Raw genomic sequence first — 19,624 nt, forward strand, 5'->3', positions numbered from 1 at the left:
AATCTTTGTTGTTCATACAGCTGGATAAGTGTCCTTTCAACTACACCAGTAATAAGCTAATGTAGAAGATGCTTCCACTATAGCTGAACACAGTATGCAGCTATGGCATTGAACTTCATTAAATGAAATGAAATATTTCTTAGAATTCCTGTATCGCATTCATATATTATAGTAATTTACCTTGATTTTAAGAATTCCAGTCTTTTTATGTCCAAAGTAGGACCGGTCTTTTTTGTCATATTTGTTCACAGGTCTCTTGAATTCAAGTTTTGAATTTTCAAGGTTTTTGTTAATGTAGGGACCAGACAGTTTTTCTGCATTCTACCAACTAGGCAGCAAAAGAAATAAAAAATAATAATAAAATGAAATTGAATCTTCTGTTCCCTGAGGCCCAGATTTCTCCTCTTTTATTCCATTCCTCACTCTGAAAAGCAGCAGAAGCTATACAGTTGTATTTCTTAAGCTACAGCGAGGCTTCAAACACTGTGGGCCTGTGTAATGTATCCTCTTTTCCTTTACAAAGTGCGAGAAAGTGGTTATTGCACTGAAGTCCATTATATTGCATACAGAAAAGTCAGCTATTCCCCTGCACCATCAAATACTCTCACTACTGTGCTGGGAAAATGACTTGTTTGTGGTAAGCAAACAGGAGAAGTTGTGGCACATCATGACATTCCTATGAGCGGACTCCAAACTGAACTTCTAGCCCACTCTCTAGCTCTGAAGCTACTGTTCCTAGACCTAAGGTGCCACACAATAGCTCTGTATGAATTGTGATTATGCTGTTCTTTTATGGACCTAAAGATGAACCTTGAGCAGAAGTTCTGAAATGGATTTCTGAGTCATTTTAATTTGCTCTCTCTCTTCCTTTGATAAGGGCCTTTTGTACTTTTTAAACTAATACAATGAAGAATGCAGTCCTGCAGAGCCATCTACTCTACTTCTACACTTGTTATGAATTTCTTTAATCTGTATGAAACTCCACAGCCCATTTAGGCAGTAGCTCAGTCTTGATACATTGTGCCTGTAACTGCAGCAAAAATGCCTGTAAAAGTGGCAGATGCTGGGGACAGATAAATCCCATGTGTCTTGCTGGTGAGAAAGAGGAGAATTAAGATGACGAGGAAAAATCATTGATAAAGAGCTCTATTTGAAATACAGAAAGGAAAATGGTCTAGTCCTGTAGGACTTCAGAAGGGGAGCACTTTCCTTGAGCAGAGATATATTACCATCAAATTCTCTTACTATGACAGTATTCTGTTCTTTATGATCTTGAACAATCTCTGTAGCAATTAATGATATGTATTGATAAATATTAATATATATTGATAATGTGTTTAGTAATTATTGACATAATACTTACTACTATATCAGGGCATAGAGAATAATCAAACGCCCTAGTAAATGGTAGATAAGTGCAGGAAAGCCTTATGAAATGGACAACTTTTTGACTACTTAATCAGCTAATTTCCATTAAGTGAGAACTTAAATCACAGTGAAAACCTTTCTTATCTTGTAATGGAATGGGAGACTTCCCTGTAGATGTAGAATAAGGTAACTGAATTAAAGATTATTTTATACTATGTAAATTCACTAACAATTTCATATAATTTCTGTATGTTTTTATGGCAAGACTTCAAGACTTGAAGCCCGGTCAGCCTAGACAGAGTAATACAGAAATTTGTTTTACAGATAAAAATACCACTTGTATATTCCCTAATGTCTCTGTCTGGACAACATGGTATCCATCTATGTAATACATAGACAGGTGGGAGGTAAAATACTAATCACACCTGTCTGGGTATGTCAGATGTTGCCAGTCAGCACTAATGGTTGCATCTCAAATAAATGATGAAGTTCTGGGCTTTACAGCACTGTAAATGATTTTATGATTACGTGATGATATCATTTACAAATTATTTTAAAGGAATATTTTATATTATGCTGCATATATTACTGATATTCTGTTACTGATGGCATCGTATATTTTTTTGTGACTGTAAGAGATAGTAGGTCTCACAGTAGAGTTTGAGGTCAGCTAAATCTGCTGCTTTAACATACACATCACTTTGACAGACTCCTAAGTTGGTTACACGTGTTCAGAAATGCCAGTATGTCCTGCCCATGGTAATACCTTGCTTCAACTTTTGTTTTTGTCCATTCAGAGCTTGCTTTGTTTCTTTAAAAACCTTCCAGTGAGTTGTGAAGTACTGAAACATGGTAAGGCCTTGCTGATCATTCTAGAAAGAAAAAAAATCTCTAAATTAAATGTTTTGGATTTCATTTTATTTGTCATCTTTTATGAACAAATTACGAAATATACTTCATTCACAAATTGGAAATATTTACAATTTCTTTACAACAAGGCATTGCTGAGGTTTTGATTCATGGCATTCTTAGAGCGTTCTGTCTTTCAAAACAAAGACATTGGTGTTACTTTCATCACACTGTTCATTTACACTCTGCATGTGAAATGGGAGCATTTTGGAAGAGTAATCTGCACTCTCTTTTTGATACAATCTACTGGGCAAACTGAGGCTGGATGCATTTGCAGTGTGAAAACGAGGCTTGCGCAGATGTGTTGCTGGTACCATGCCACATGATCTGAAGCCACCATATTACACCAGATGCTGCTGACTGCGGAGGATGAGAAAATTCTCCTGAGCCATCCTTCCTCTGCCCTCTTCCGTTCTCTTCAGGAATCGTGTGGTTGGGCTAGGTGTGGTACAGTTACATTATTTTTTCTGGTTTTTGAGTCTTCATAAGAAGAGTCTTGAGAAGTCTATTTCAAATACTATCACAATTCTGAAAAGTTTTTCAGATAAAGAGTATCCAGGAAGTGAATAAATACTGTATATCCGCAAAATGTTTAGGAGATAAATTTTGAACATGTTTCTAAAAGGGAAATGCAACTGTGCTGTTCTGCGGTTGTGACACTTGAGCCATAAAAGCTAAGATAATTCCATTTTCTCAATTTCTGGAAGTCATTTTTATTTTCCTGAAGAAAATTCTAAAGCCACTTCATTCCATGGAACTTTAAAAAATCTCTTAGTATACACTTCCATTATAAATCAGATGTGGGCCACCATTGCTTAGGTTGTCTGTCATTTCCTACAATAAGAAAAGAAAACATTGATACAAATTACAATTAGCTCATGGTGTTTAGGATTTAGTTAGCTAAGGTTGGAATAAATACTTAAATTCTGAGTGCCAAAAGTTCTGAAAAGACACATTTCTTATTTAGCTTTGTAAATTTTACTGTAAAGGAAAAATAATCTTCATATGTAAACTAAATACACTGGAAATCTTCTTGACCTGTTGACACTGATTGAGTTGTACATTACTCTCAGATCATGTATAAAGCATTAGTGGCATCCCTGCAAGTTTTGTGACTTTCTCCTTGAAAGTGTGTCAACTCAAACTTGTGATCTACAAAGGAATGAGACAGTAATCAAGTTTTCATTTCCATTCAAACCTTTCTCCTGTGCTGACATGCTACAAACAGATGCCATTTGATACCAGCTGGGATATACATTTTGTCATGTAAATCTAGATCCAAAGATGATCCAAGGGCTTTGATGCCTGTGTGGAGACTACTTATCTTGGGATAGGATTGATTTTGATTTTCCCTTAGTTTGCTGGACTACAATTTTAGCAATTCAGCAGTTGCTGTTCAAGTGGCAGATGAGTCATCCCAAAGAAAGATGACCTGCTCATGAGTCAGAATCCTAAAGCACCTAAACCAAGATTTGTTTGGAGTTAGATTTTCTAGCTCTCAAATTGTGGTTCAAAACATACCTACTTAGCAGCTGTTTAAGTTCCCAGATGACTACATATATTAAGCACTTCTCTGACCATCAAGGCTGCTAAGCCTCATGGAATTTGTGCTCAAAAATGCCTATTTCACACCAAATTGAATTAGGATGCAGAAATAAAGTGATCTGTTGCTTACATCCAATGACAGAACCCAGAGAACATCCAATAGTGCCAATGAGCACACATAAATATGCAGTTTGGGCTATTCTTTTTCAACTTAGACAGATAAGGTAGAGGTACCACTGTTATGGTAGTTTTAAAATATTTGCTTTAGAACCAGTAGGTTTTCTCTGCATGAAAATATTAAAATTCACATCTTCTACCTCCTAGATACAGTTGGAGGAAATGTTGAAGAAAATAGTTGTATTTTTTGCCCTTCCTGTAGAAGTTTCTCTCAAGAAAATAAAGCAAGAATCACTGGGTTAAAAAAAAAAAAAAAAAAAAGAGGAAGGCTACAAGGAAAAGGCCTGACTCTATAGAATAGCAGCTGCTAAACTTGGTAAAGATAAGGCAGTTATGGGACCTGGTCTTTATTCCCAGTTGTCCCCTTTCTCTTTCTCCTTTTAATCCACTTATTGCATGTATACATAGTATGGGATGCTCAGACCAAAACTCAAAGTTTCACATAATGCTACAGTTTAAAGTAGATCACAAAACTTACTGATTCCCTTTATGTTTACTGAAAGAAAAGACTAACTATTCTCCACAAAGTAAACTTAGGGCCACAAAACCGAGTGAACAAAACAATCAATAGTTTGTAATCAAGCACAGGCTTCATGTAAGAGAAGGTGTCTAAACTTGCCAAATTTTGAACATTTTCTTTCACCCAGATCTTAGCTTGGATACTGATACTAGATGTTTTTACGTAGTGCCTTATTCTTCTTAAAAGCTGAAGAGGAACATGCGTACCTAATGTTGTTTCCTACATCCCTGTCTAGAGGCTACCTGCTTGGAAACAAGGCAGTACAACTGCCAGCTTGTAGGAGCCTGAAAGCTTTGATATAAACTGAAGTTATTGGTCAGCTGTGAAAGGGAACAAGAACACCAGTATAATTTAACATTAACTATCAGCCACAAGTAAAAAGTAATGCTTTGTCAGAAGGCTACCCATGAGAGAGTGACAAAATGTATGTTTCCTTTTGTCAGTTTTATCACTTGAATTTTCTGTAGACATTAGCTATTCAGACATCATCAGAACTCCAGAAAAAGTTCAGAACCATTTATTTTCCCCAATATGTCTACCCTCAAAAATAAAAGTCTTAATAAATTAAAAGATGTTGCTGAATTCAAGAAATGAAGGAGCATACAGATTAGAAGCAAAGTGAATCAATGGTGGCAACATCCAAATAAGAGCATTTGGATGTCTGTAACTAGGGTGAATATTTTAAATACTCAACTTACTTCAAGATTGCAGCATTCACCACGTAGAATTATGTCACCACCTAGAAGCACCATTCCCGACCCAGAGTGACATCACAGCGTCAACCAACTTTGATTAGCTAAAACTGTGATTTCCTCTTAGAGATGGCACTTCCTGAGATGACATAACAGCGTGGTAGCTCCCTAGTGGTCAGCGTACCTTGGAGGTAACTCTGGTGTCGGGGGAACCACCGGGCAGCTGGGCAGGTCGGTTATTTCAATACCCCTCAATCTCTAATATAAATATAACAATTATACAATAAATATAGCACAAACAAATACACATGCAGTATATGTCCATATTACTGTATATCAGTATAAATATACAAAATAGTTTTATATATAAAACACTAAAACTATTTTTTTTTAAATTAAAGCCTAAATTAATATAACTTTTTAGGTTGCCTTTATAATTTTTTAAGGGCATGCCTTGAGGTAATGTACTCAGACCTGCCAGCACCAGGCAGTCTGCAGTCTGTAGGTCTGAGAAGCCCCAGATCAGATCGGCTACGCATGCATACTTGATTCTACACACATGCAACAAGTCCGCCACTAGCGGAGGTCAACTCACATTCACATGAGCATGTGCAATAAAGTTTCTCTGCTCATGCATCATAGCCATTCACCCAATGTAAGTGGGCATCTGGCAGACCTCGCAGCTACTTGTCTAAAACCTCAGTAGATCAACAGGCAAGAAAATGGGTGAGTGAACTACTGCTATACATGGTCATCTCCAGCCCAATTTGGGTTATCAGTTGCTTGATTTTTGAAAGACTTTTTGCCAAGCCATTTCTTTTGCCTACATCTTTGTGTTTTTGTCTCAGATGGGCTTCATCTTTGTCCTTATTGAGGTAAGAGCCTCCTTAAAAGGCAGAATCTAGCCTACCATCTGCAAAGCCATGATAATATTTGCCTGCGTAGCTTACCAGAATTATTCTTCATCTTAAAATGAGAAGGTGAAATGTGTTTCTTCCCTAGATTTTATTGTCCTGTTTTATGTCACTGTTGTAACCTATACTAAATAATTAAAAAAATTTGTTTCAAGCATTTCCTAAGGTGAATTAGTCTGAGTTTCTGCTTGGATTCTCACTGCAGATTAAAAAAAAAAAAAAAAAAAAAAAGAATCTAAGAAAAGTGACAAGTACTTAATGGACAATTAGTTGCTGTATTGTGACCTGGGAATCTGAAAACATTCTACAGTCTGAATGAATTAGTCCTCTCACTAATATTCAGAGATCTCTGTAGTTGAACTTAGCTGTAATGTGAACTGGCATGTTGCAGTTTGGATGGGCAGTCCACATGATGGCTGTTCATTTCTCTAGTCATGTCTCAAATGAAAGTCATTGGATACTAACCCAAAACATCAATAACGGGATGTCAGTAAACATTTTACCCCTTGAAAATGAAAACCTAGTTTCAATTGCTTATTTCAAGAATTACATTAGATTTATTGATTTTTGACCTTACACACTCAACTTTACACTGTAGTAAGCTTCTTTTTAGCAGAGAAAGGCAATAAACGTTTGGTGCCGCTGCAAATCAGACCAGTTTCATTTAGGTGTAAAAATATGCCCTTAGGTGCTTAGGTTCAGTCTTCTAGGTTTGCGAGCTATGGTTTTGTGTTTAAATAACCTACATTATAAGCTGAGTACTTGGGAGAGGAAGAAATTTATTAAACCTGGAAGCATGCAATGATGTGGTTACAGAAAGCATTCCGTGCTTTTTCACAGTACAGTACATGATAATCCATATTAATTAGACTTCCAATTATTTATGAAGTGCTATATTTAGCAGCTGAGCCCCTGGATAGCTATACAATGGAATTATGTTGAAAATGGATGCACTTCATTGAAATGGATGTACTGCAATATACAGTACCTAAAAATAGCTCCATATAACGCAACATAATAAAGCATACACAGAATGGCAGCATTTCATTTCCCAGAAGCTCTCTCTCATATGAAACTGAAAACTGCATACACATTTGCCAATCATATACATTAACACATACAGTCTTTCTTTAAGAGAAGCAGAACAAATAAAGAAAAACACACAACTCACTTTTTCTGCCATTTCATGGGAGTGATGCAATGAATGTTCTCTCTCTGAGAACATTCGCCTTTGTTCATAGCTGGCTAGCCGACAAGTGAGCCATGAAGAAAGGGTGCAACCACCAATTCCAATGCATGCAAGAGACATGGAGGCAAGATGCAAAGAATAGAGAGCAGACGACTTCTTTGTGAGAGCACGAAGAAATTGAAAATTTAAAATTCCTCCGATTAGTCCACAGATGCAACAGGCAGAAAAAAGTATCATCTGTCAGGAAAGACGAGAGGTTATGTCACAGTAACGTTTCTCAGAGACAGGTTCATTCATATAAAAAATGAGACCAAGTCAGACCCTTCACTAACATTCAGTTTGTAACTCCCACAACTCCCACAGAAATCAAAGGGAATACAGTAATTCCATGTACAACAGTTAAGACTGATGTTTCTCACCAGTCCTTATAAGTGAATACCTCATGTATTTGTGCAGTTCTCTCTTGTTTGTGTAACAACTGTCTGTGCTTCTTCTTTGATTCTAATTTGTTCAGTCTAATACCAATTTGCAGACTTCCTATATTTTTGGGGGGGGCTCCAGGTGTGTTTACTGTGACTGTGCTGGACAAGGAAACAACAGATATTTAAAAACTGAAGCACCTCTACACTGGTACAGAGCAGATAACATTTTGGTTTTGTTTGTTTGTTTGTTTGTTTTAATGTGATTAAAATGCTTTTGGGAAGTGAAACAGGCTGCAATTATTGAAACATATTTAAAGACCTCATTACTGTAATAACAAAGATGCCGCCTCTGGTTCAGTGTGTCTTTCAGCCACAAATCACTTGAGGTCAAAAGATCTTATTATGGGCCTATTGCTAAATGATTGCCTTATTCACTTCCCCAGATATCGATATGACTTTTGATATGACCTTCGATATGACTCAGTATGTTTTTATATATCCACTTATTTAATATTAAATAAACAGTTTAATGGAGATTTACAGACTACTTCTCGTGCCTAACTGAGATGAGAATTTTGTCAGGGAGGTGGCAATCAGACTATATTCTGCAGTCCACTAGGAAGTGAATTCTTCTTGAAACTACCAGAACAGACATCTTTTATGAAATAAGTATGGTCAACATGTTTTAAAAAAAGGAAACTGTCATCAGAACAGACTTTGGAGTAATTAATTGGTATTCAAAAATAGTAAGAGAGAGAGAGGTTGATTCCCTTCACACTCATTTTACAAGACTTCCATGTGTTCACAGCAGGACATCCAAACTGACTGAATTAAAGCCAGACATTATCACTTGTAATAGGGCTGGGCCTTTAACATAAAGACGAAAGGTCTGCAGTGACAAAAAGCTTGTTTCAATCACGTGACTTTGCTACAGTCAGAAAAATAATTGTATTTCTGATTCTTAGTGGAAATAAAATGTCATCATCTTTAAACTGGCTTTTTCACAATTCTGATCACAAAGAAGAAAAAAAAAGAAAAAGAAAAGAAGAAGTTATTAAAACCACAAACAGTAAAAAATACCTAAAATTAAACTTTGTAACTTCATTGAAGTGATAGCATAGTCATACTTCACATTTCAAAAGTGATTTTTCATTCCAATCCTATGTTGGGGAACTCTTTCTTGGTCTGTCATATGTTTCTGTCAAAAGTTTTTCTATCCACATAGGGAGAATTAGGAATATATAGCTTAAATACGCATGAAATAAATAGGCCATTTCAGAACTGCCATGTATTGCTTGATGAACCCAAGATACTGATTGCTTACTTTGGACTGCTGGTTTGCAATGTTTACTGATTTTTTTAACTAGAAACACTTGGAAACAGTACATCTCAAGTGGAAAGTTCAACTTAGATAAATATGCCTTTCAAATACTTATGTGTTATATATGTACTGGAAAAACTTACGATAAGTCCAGACTTTTTTTTGGCACACAGTATTCCACATATGCCACAAAGCAGAAACTGGAAAAAAAAAATAATAAAAAAAAAAATCACAATGAATTCATCATTAAGGTCTCAAATTTAAATTTTTCTATGTTTCTGTAGTAGTGACCACAACAGTAGGTTAGGCAATGATCATAATTATCAGCATTTTCATTATAAAGCTTGTATTTCAGGACGATATAAGTCAGCTTTAAACACACTTATCCAAGCAGAAACCACATTGATAAGGAAGACTGAGGATGATTAAACATAAAAATAGAAAAGGAAAAAAAGTTTTGTAAGGTAGTAATTGGTGATCCAAATCTAGCTTCATCTACTTTCAAGTCTACCTAATACCCTAATCCTGAAGTGTGAACTACTGAGGGATCATGTATGGATTCTTGTCCTCAAGACAATGGAACTCTGGGCAAGAGTACAGGTTAGTCAACTTGGTAGGTGCAAATGTAAATACTGAGGAAATCTGTTGATGTGGTCACAATGAACATGCTGTATAAATTGTTTCAGATTCTATATAGTCCATGCTGCAGGAGATAGCATGAAAGTATCTGTCTTTTTTCATGCAGTTCCCTTTCACAAACAGATCTCTGACAGTTACAACATCAAGTATTAGGCAAAAATTGATGAACAAAACCAAAGACACCCCCACACCAGCTGATACAGTATGAATAAATCCTAATGTGTTTTAATGACCTCTGCCAAAGACCAGTAACGTTCTCAAATATCTCTTTTTCCCCCTATAGAAAAGATTAAGATTAGTCCCTGAAGAAGCAGTCATGGCAGAAACACTACTAGTAGTCTGAAAGCAACAAGGTCTTCTCTAGTGTTTGTAATTCTATCAAAATATTCCTTCAGTACCTCATAAACCCCATGGTTAATAAGTCCGTTCTACTTATTTTCAGTAAAACTAAACCTACATCCTTACTAGGAAGTAATTTTGTAGTTATTAAGCTGTATTTTTCTAAATTCTTTTTATGCTGAGATTGCATTTCTAGCAAAAAGCTTCAGCCTGGCTATTACATAAGCAGTTATTAAAAAACAAAACAAAAACAACAATAACAAAAAATCCCAGCTGTTTCTATACAGCATTCTAGGATATACTGCATATATTTTTTATTTAACCTCCAAAATTTTGTAGCTTCAGTATCTCAGTCAAGGAGCTGCTTTAATGAATAGCTTATCTCCCTTTCAAATATGGTTGTTCATGCATGATTGTAGGTATAAGCCCTGGGATGCATTTTTTCTCTGAGTTAGGCCCATTTAATTGGTTTCCCACAGTTAATATAGTTAAATGCTGCATGTTATTTGCCAGTCTGCTATGAATGGGATGTATGGTACATGGACACTATACTAATCTGCTCATAGAGAGGGCTGGGTCATGTATACCATGGCTCTGGGTGGCTAAGGACACACACTCACCTGATAATTGCTAAAGCTGGAATCATAATAAAAACAAAAGCAACAAAAATTAACACAAACAGCTCTGTTTGTCATTTTCCCACAGGAAGAGGAGCTCTTAACTTGCACACCTCCTTTGTAAGTTCTTACTCAAGCATTCTGTAAGGTTTTAAAATTTCACTCCCAATTCACTCCAAATCACCTTTACACACTGCTGTATAGTTATATTACCTAGAATATTTCCCTGTTGAAATCCAAAGAATATTGAAAAAGGTGATCTGCAGGATGTAGGATGCTGGCTTCCAAAAAATGAGTGATTTTGTTATTCCATAGATGTTGAAGTATTCTAAGGGACTACCTGGAGTAAGTTTTTAGTGTGTCGGAGTCTTTATTTACTGTATGCATTTTCTTTCTCTGTACATCTACTACAGATACACAAGAAAAAATATATAAGTAAGTAATACAACAGTATAAGAAATATAATGTTCTGCTGTGAAAAAATGATTAGATTAGATGATCTTGTATGTCCTTTCCAACCTTGTGATTCTATGATAACTCAGCAGAGAACTCAAAGGAATTGATTATCACTGGTTCTCCAGTATTCTTCTCTGTAAGCTTGTAGAAGTCATGCCTGAGTTTTAGAATTCATATGACTACAAGACAAGAAAGTTGTAAAACTGAATGAACTAATGATCATGAATGTACTAAAAAGCACTGATGAAAAATATTTGGGGCATAGTGAAGGATAACTATTATCTATTGTTGTTTTGTGGTTCTGTATTTTTTGTAGATAACAGCGGTCAAGCATAGAAACAGACTGCCCAAGGAAGTGGTGTAGTCACTATCACTTAAGGTTTTCAGGAAACATGTAGATGTGTCACTGGTGGCTTTGTGGACATGAGTTGGCAGTTGACCTAGAAAATTTTAGTGATCTTTTCCAGTCTTAACAATTCTATGATTCTATGATTCCCAGAGAAAAGTTTTGTTCAAAAAAACAACATGGTATTTACTTATAAAAACAGTCATTTTGATGTTAAAACCAATGTATGAATTTGAACTACATCAGGCAATTAAACCTCATGCAAGACTTTGAAAATGTTTATCCCTCTCCTAGGAGGCTGTAGAGAATTCTGATCAATTAGGGGAAAAAAAAAATGGAATCTTGCTTTACAAAGAGAAAATTAGTGACATGTGGAGCACAAGAACACTGCTCAAACAGAGTTGCCTAAGCCAGGCTTCTCATTGTAAAGACCTTTAGAAAGGTTGGGAAGTCAGATGACATTTTGTGATTGACTGTGATAATTTCTTTTTGACAGACTAACTAGCAGCTCTGGAACTTTCTTCATGGTGCTAAAGTAATTTTCTGTAACGTTTTTGAGGTCCTAGACCTATAGTCAGCGGTAGTGAAAAGTAGATGGGAAAAACTATTGTGACTCTTTGTACCGCAATGAGACTGAGTATACATCAGTCTCAAAAGGAATTTGCTGTGTTTGTTTTGGTTTATCTTTTAGTTTTGAGTTCCTCTCTTTTATAATACTGCCAGCTGGAATACAGCCAGCAGGGGCTCTGCTGTATTGTCACTCCCTATCTGTTCTTGGTAATCTTGAAAAATCTCATCCTCATGTTGATATGCCATAGCATTTAAACTTGACTTGTAACTGTTGTGCTACTCTTGACTGCGGTTTATGCAGGCCTAACTAATACTGTCATGTTGAGGAATTGCTCCCTTCTACATGAGTATTGATTATATTCAGGCAATTTACCAACCTCTTGGACTCTTTAATGTAGTTACACTTTCTAACTATGTCAAACCTGAAGTAAGTTAAGGAAAACAGACTTGTGTTAAAATACAGTAAATCAGGAGTGGAAAAGAGATATATCATTGAAGATAAGCTCCTTATAAAGACTGATCAATCGTTCAAGTGTTCACAACTCAGACTGCAAATAAGGCTAAAACATTCCATGAAGAATGAGCCAAATGAATAAACACTCCAAGATGCCCTGGAAACTAGAGTTATGTTGAAGCATGTTTCACAGTTGTACCTTGTTTTAAATTTTATTTTGCAATTATAATTCATCAGAAAATTAGAAAACCTCACTTTAAAAAATGACATTTCACTATTTGCAAGCAATTTCCATTGCTTCTGGGGTTATTTTTGCTTGCAGATTTAGTCATACCTGCTATAATATGTGATATTTCAGGTCAAGATTTTCAGAAGGAGGCAGAGACTGAATGCATAAACTGATAGTAGATAACAGCAGAATCTTTCTTGAATGCTTGATAAAAAATCCAGAGGAAGATGACACAAAATGCAAAAGCTTCTTAGACTCCTTTTGAATCTCAGAAGGCAGCAAGTGCTTCGTTCCCACTTCCAATGAAAATGTTCTAAGAACCTAGCAGAGTCAGAGTCCTCCTGTTAGCACAAATGTGATTGCAAGGTAATGTACTATGTGCTGGTGGAAACTTTGCCACTCACAGCTGCTTCTGTTCAGTATGCACATTTGAAAATCTCTTTTGGCCTATTGAACCTTGGAATAAAGAAACAAAGACCACCCAGAAAAGGAGAGTGTATATTTTAAGCTTGCTTTAATATATTTTATATTAAATTGGGCTTGAAACAGAAGCTTGTCTCCAAATACCCAGAAATTTTGGTAAGGAAGCTGAAATCTCAATTTAGATTCAAGTTTTGTGGCTTGGATCAAACCCTATTTCATATTCTCTGAAACAGAAGACTTGGCCTCGTTCACTTTCTCCTGGAAAAAGTGTTTTTCTTACTTGCATTCCGGAAAAAAAAAAGATTCTGTTTTATTTCTATTTGCAGAAAGCCAAAGATTTGATTATTTCCATCATGCAGAAGAAAATGAACTGCTTTTACGTTTCATGTTGAACCTAGGAAACTTCTCTTTTTCATTGGAGGAGGAGGCAAAAGTAGTGGTAGATAAAATTCCTCTGAGAAAATAAGTTGTCCATAGAAACTTTCCTGAAGAGATAAAGAAAAGAGTGAAGAAAACTTGCTGAATGTAAGGACTGCTCGATCACCAGTTATTGCTCATGACAAAGAAGCACAGACTACATCCACTGAGTGGAAAGCCCTCTGGCATTTTAGGTCATCCATGTGTATCTGATGAAATAGAGGAAATTATTTCAAATCTGTGTTGGATTAGTGATTCCTTTTATCTGGTTCTAGGCCTTTAGAGATGCTTTAAAATTGGGAAACAGTTTTTAGAAGAACTCAGAGAAATCTAGAAGTGAGTCTCTGAAGCTGAATGTCTGCCTGCCATAAGTGATTCACAAAATATCTCACTGTCTGGAAAAACACACAACTTCTCATCACAAAAGAATATTTATTTACCTGCTCAGAACTTACTTTAAAATAACAAATATTAAATGATTTTTAATTATGTTGTTTTCTATCAAATGCTTAGAGTGTGACTGCTTTATTCTCAAAAAGGAATAAATTAAGAATTATTCCCTGCAGATTAATGAAAGCCTTAGAAATAGATTTCAGCTTATACTTAAGTCAATCTATATTCAGCTGATACTCCTAAATACAAGCCAGGCAGCAGAAGTCTGCTTGAACAGATCATCTTGCAGATTGGTGCATGCTTCTGGGAGGTCTGAATGATAAAGAAAACTTGTTGAAATACTCCTCAGCTGGAGTGAATTGTTCTGGTTCCTTGCAAGGCAAGAAGCTTCTACACTTGGTACATCCTCCCTCATCTACAGGTACAGAAATCTCTCCATTTCCATCGAGTTCACTGACAGTGCTGCAATTCATTTCATCAAGATAAGGAACCAGCCAAAAATAGGGTCAGTTTGATGAAAATTCAATGCACATGTTGAAATAAAGTAGGACCACATCTGCATCTGGTCCGCACGATAAACAATAATGTGATTTTTGTGTGTTCTTTAAGAAAAACAAAACAAAACAAAACAAAACAAAACAAAACAAAAATACTGGATGTTCTTTTCCAAGGAAAACTTGGCAACAGTAAAAGCTAAATTAAAAAATGAGTGTTTTAAAATTTTAGGCCACCACCATTATTTAACAGTCCAAAATGATACTCCTGCTCTGGGAGAATTCCCTACTGACTGAAACTTTCTCTTTTCCTCCAAATCCTTGGTTTAAAAGTCATTGAGATGAGTGATTTAAGTGCCAACTTGGAGCAAATTTCTATAGTTAAACTGTAAAAGCACATTTTTAATGGACAGGGATAATTCTACAGTGCTACAGTCAAGAATTATGGGAATATCTGCTGCTACAGACAAAGGTCCAGAGATTGCATATCAATTAAACACATTTAGGTATTTATAAGCAAAGAGGCTGTCTCTCTGAGGAGTGTAACCAGAAGTGAAACATCAAGTATTTCTCTTGTAAGTGAATATAGATGGCCCATTTGGCTGACGATGCGGCTTTTGTCTCATTCTATCTCAGGGAGAGTCTTGTCTGTAGCAAGAATTTATTCATCATTGCAGAATAAATGAGAATTAGAGTCATATACATGTATGTGTGTGAGTACATACATAGTGATAGTGATGCAACTACTATGTTTCAAATATAAATGGACAAGTGTATGACCATTTAAAAATATATATGAATATGTTTTGAACAATTATCTTCTTTTCTTTTTCTTCTATTTATTTATTTAGTACAAAAGCCTTTGCAATGGGTGCTGACATTCTTGCTGTATGACTCGTAATGGCTCAGCACGCTCCTTGGATGGATCATTTCTATGGTACACTATATAACTGAGTTGGAATGGTAGATTTCAGAACTGTGCCTCAGACTCTAGTTACAGAAATCTGGGAGGCAATGAGTACAGCCTTTGGAGCCTGTGGAGTAGATTGTATCAAGGCAATCATTAAATAAACAAACAAACAAAACACCAGCAAGAACATCCAGAAATTAAGAACATGTCCATCTTAAGAGACTTTGGACTGTGTGTTATTTTGGTAGTTTATTAAAGAATCATAGAATGGCTTGGGTTGGATGGTACCTCAAGGATTATCAAGCCTTAACCCCCTTCTGCATGCAAGGCCACCAACCAAATTTAGCAACCATGGCCAATTTTTAAAAGAACAGATTGCATGTGATGTAAAAGAAATTAGATATTCATCTACACATGCTCTGGAGAATTTGCTTCAGCTGTTTTATTTTGGCTACTTTTTAAACAACTCTTAGCATCTTAATCCTGCTCAGCTTCAGTATGATCTACAAATTTAGAATCTGTTTTCCCATTTCCATGCATTTTTGATGTAGACATTTTCTAGGCTTTCCATTTCTTCATTATTGTCTACTCCATTTTGTCAGGCTTCCTCATAAATAATGCAGAGCATGCAGTGATCAGAGCACTTCAGCCCAAGCTTAACTTCACTTGTATCTAATCCCAGGGGTGGGATTCACATGTTTAAAGTTAGGTGTTAGTAAATTATCTGGCTGAATGAAGATGATAAACAACAAGAACAGCTCTTAAGAAAAAAGCTATTGTGTGTCAGATAAAAGACATCAGAGGGAGACAAGTATAACAGAATGTGTATGATTTTTAAGATTCCCAAATTTTAGGAATGCAGGCTAAGGTTTCCATGGCAATGCTATCTTCATCTGTTTCTTTATGAACTTGGGCCTCTGCTGAGTTCCACCCACATCAGTAAAGAGCAGAACAGGTCAAAAGTTTTCAGTATATTTTCAGATGAATTACTAGAGGACACTGTTCCACTTAACTCTAGTGTTGTTTTGCATCCTAACATATCAAAGTGTCAGTTTTTCCTTTAACGTCACTTTCTTTTTTCTCATTGTTCATTTCTTAGAGGAAAACCCTGGTTCAAGAATGTTAATCAGAAAAAAAAAGTAACATACTTTATGCAAGACATATTCTTTAATACAGCCAACACGTGCTCAGCGTAAGATCCAGTGAACAGAAAAGTGAGTTATGCCATTTCTGCAGCATCACAGTTCCAAGGACTGTTTAAACAGACCTTTTCTCCTGTTCTTTTGATTTGGACCTAAGCATCCCTGGACAGCAGTAGGTCTCTGGCTTTCTTCTTGTCCTATCTCAACTGCCAGTCCTCTAGTAAGGACATTTGAACCAGTGGAGTGAAACAAAGAGGATGCAACAATGTGACAGTTCAGACAAAGGTCTTTAGCTCAATGCGAAGTAAACCTTTATGATGTGTAATCCCAAACTGCATACTGCTGATTTCTCATTTCCTTTACTACACACAACATAAGCTACTTGCTTTTGCTGTACAATTACTCTGTGGCCTGTCTACCCATACTGCTGATAATGGTCAAACAGTTGATGCCTGTTTCTACCACCTCTGATTATGGGCAACCTTCACCCACGTGTTACATGTCCAAACAAGTCCCTTTGGTTTCCCTTCCATGACTCCACATTCACATATGGGCAGAATTTTCTATAATCGTCTGGAAAATCACTTCACTGTCTTCTGTGTTATCTCTCTTTAAATCTCTACTTACTAACAGCTTGAAATCAGCCAGACTGCTGATATGCTAATGCAACCACCTGTTATACCAATCAATTTTGATTTGCTCTTTCTTTATGTCCTTTAATTCTACATCTGTCTCTTTCTTTGTTGGTAAGGTCCTTAGAGCCAACATCTGATACAACAGAATCTTAGCCTGTGACTAGTGCAAACTGCGGGATAACAGAAACCATAAAAATGAATTAAGCAGTTGTGCAGGAAATGTGCATTGTCATGAAATGGTATCAGCTGTGATTGCATTGTCACAAAATGCAATCAGTGCATAAAATTCTGATCTCACTCACTGGTGAGAATTCTCAGAAGCCAGGATGTTACCTCATTAGATCGTCAGATAGACACATTTTTGAGTAATCTATTTATTCTTCATCAACAATGATCAGAAGCCTTCCTTTTTGAACTGATTTTAATAATTCCATTACCTGCTGGCCAGTGTCCTACATCACTGTGTCTTCCTTTTCATATCTCACCTACCTGTTCTGCAGTGCAGAATTATGTGTTTTTGTACTGCCATAGATATTTATGACTGTTGTCAATAATTAATAAGTATTGACAGTAAGAATATTACATGAAGCACTTTGTCAGAATTAATCTATAAATCACAAGAGGTTACACTGTTGAATAACTCAGAATTTGTTGCACTTAACATCTCATCTCAAGCAATACAAACAATGCTTTTAGAAATACTGTTCAGTCCAAGCTGGCAAAAATAAACAGCTTTGGAGATCAAAAATGCCCACTCATGTTTAGGATGAGTTTCCCATATTACCTACTCTTTTCTCCCTAAAGGTACAGAACAATTTGGAGGAAAATACTTCCTAGAAACATGTTTATCTCAAACTGAAGAATTAAGAAAGGTTTTTCAGAGGTGAGAAATGCTCATTGTTACAGACGTGCTTCTTCTCTCTTATGAACATGCTTCTACTTTTAACCCACTATTGCTGCTTGATATTTATGGTCATTTTATGAGAAGCTCAATGTGCCCAAATCATGAGAACTTCTTTTATTTTCCTTCCAATTTCTCTTTCCCTTCCAGAAGCTCGGAACTCACAACCTGACATTATTTTAAAACACTTTTTGACAGTCTTGCCATAAGGGACAGTGCTGTTCTTTTCCAAAAACAAAGCTCTTAATTTGAAGATTACAAGCTATGGCCCAGGCTCCTTAATGCTGGAAGCTCTTGAGGCATCACCCAAGTGTGAGAATGGGTTCACAGAAAGTTCAGTTGCTTACAGCAAAATAAAATAATAATAATAATAATAAAATGGAAAAAAACAACAAACAAACAAACAAACAAAAAAACCAGCGAGAAAGAAATGTTCCCATGCCCCGACACAGACACATCTCCTCCCGCCGTGCAGTCCCGCCGCCCCGCGAGAATGCAGACTATACCCCATGCACATCGGAAATGGACCCGGCACGGCTCCCGGCGCAGCATGCACGCGCGGAAGGGAAGGGAAGGGAGGGGAGGGGACGGGGGTGCCTTCGCACGGTCTGATCATCACCGTAAAGAGTTAAAGAGAGAGTGAAATGGCTAACGTACACACACCCCGCTCCATACCGGAGAAGAGTCTCCCAGTTGAGGTTTATGCTCTGTGAGGACCAGGCTGAAACTGACCGCCCCCACGGCCACGCTGGACACCCCTAACCCTATCTCCAGCACGGAGAGCACCAGGAGGCTCCCGATGATCTGGCTGCTGGTGCACATCCTCCCTCGGTCATCCTTCCTTCCCGATCAGCCGGGGAAATCGCGCCTCCTCCTTCTCCTCCGCGGCTCCCGCGGCCCCAAGTCGCCCCCAAACTTTTCTTCCTTCTCCGGCAGCCGGGGCGGAGCGGAGCATCCGCGACTGCCGGGCGCTGCCGAGGGGCGGCGGGGCGGCCCCGGAGCCGCCGGGCCCCGCGTAGAGCCGCGCAGCGCCGCGCAGCGCCCGACCGGTAGCGAGTGCGGCGGAGGCGGCGGCGCGGAGCTCTCCAAGGTGCCGGGCCGGCGGCGGGGACAGGGCGCCGCTGGCGGCCGTCCGGGCAGCGCGGCTGTATGCAGCACCACGCTCCTCAGGGGCTGCGCCTCCTCCGGAAAAGTCGACCTTGTCTGATCGCCTCCTGCGCTCACATTGAAATGACCTCACTGGGATTTTTTATTTATTTATTTATTTATTTATTTTAAAATTTCTCCCCCTCTTTTTCTTCTTGAGTTGGGGTTGGAGGGGAGAGGAGCGTGGAGAGCCTATCTCAGCTATATTTATGTATGAATCTAGACCCAATGCACGGGCGAGGCGATTCGACAGCCCCGCCCCAGGGCCACAAGGCACAGCACCTTCCTCCCGTCCTCCCGCCGGCACCCGGTTCGCGCACGTCCTCCGCCCGCAATACTTGCACAAAAAGTGACCCCCCGGACAGAGTGCAGGCCTCTCTCGACCCATGGGCTTCTTTGAAAAGGCAGGAGGAAGTCCATCTTCCCTTTGTATGTAAAAAGGCTGTCATGTCTTAC

General features: G+C 37.7%; 1 protein-coding gene across 5 annotated transcripts; it reads right to left on the reverse strand.

The window, feature by feature from the left end:
• Positions 1-2,264: 2,264 nt before the first annotated feature.
• On the reverse strand, positions 2,265-19,353 carry TMEM196 (transmembrane protein 196). Of its 5 annotated transcripts, none has more exons than XM_015853877.2 (5): positions 18,686-19,353; positions 9,201-9,257; positions 7,297-7,551; positions 5,396-5,469; positions 2,265-3,111 (listed from the first exon to the last, which is right to left on the reverse strand). In XM_015853877.2, the coding sequence occupies exons 1-5, from the start codon at positions 18,842-18,844 to the stop codon at positions 3,105-3,107; spliced, it is 552 nt and encodes a 183-aa protein (XP_015709363.1). In that variant the 5' UTR covers positions 18,845-19,353; the 3' UTR covers positions 2,265-3,104. The 5 variants fall into 5 exon arrangements, with proteins under 5 accessions (XP_015709363.1, XP_015709362.1, XP_015709364.1 ...); XM_015853876.2 differs by having other exon boundaries at positions 18,680-19,353; XM_015853878.2 differs by having other exon boundaries at positions 18,698-19,351.
• Between the last annotated feature and the right edge of the window lie 271 nt (positions 19,354-19,624).

Source organism: Coturnix japonica, chromosome 2 (assembly GCF_001577835.2).
Source record: "Coturnix japonica isolate 7356 chromosome 2, Coturnix japonica 2.1, whole genome shotgun sequence".
Classification (NCBI taxonomy): Eukaryota; Metazoa; Chordata; class Aves; order Galliformes; family Phasianidae; genus Coturnix; species Coturnix japonica.

Coding starts and splice junctions, on each gene's coding strand:
- TMEM196 (XM_015853876.2), bottom strand. CDS start 18,844: ATGTGCACCAGCAGCCAGATCATCGGGAGCCTCCTGGTGCTCTCCGTG. Junction 9,258..18,679: donor CGGTATGGAGCGGGGTGTGT/GTACGTTAGCCA, acceptor TTTTTTTTCCAG/TTTCTGCTTTGTGGCATATG. Junction 7,552..9,200: donor AAAAAAAGTCTGGACTTATC/GTAAGTTTTTCC, acceptor CTTTCCTGACAG/ATGATACTTTTTTCTGCCTG.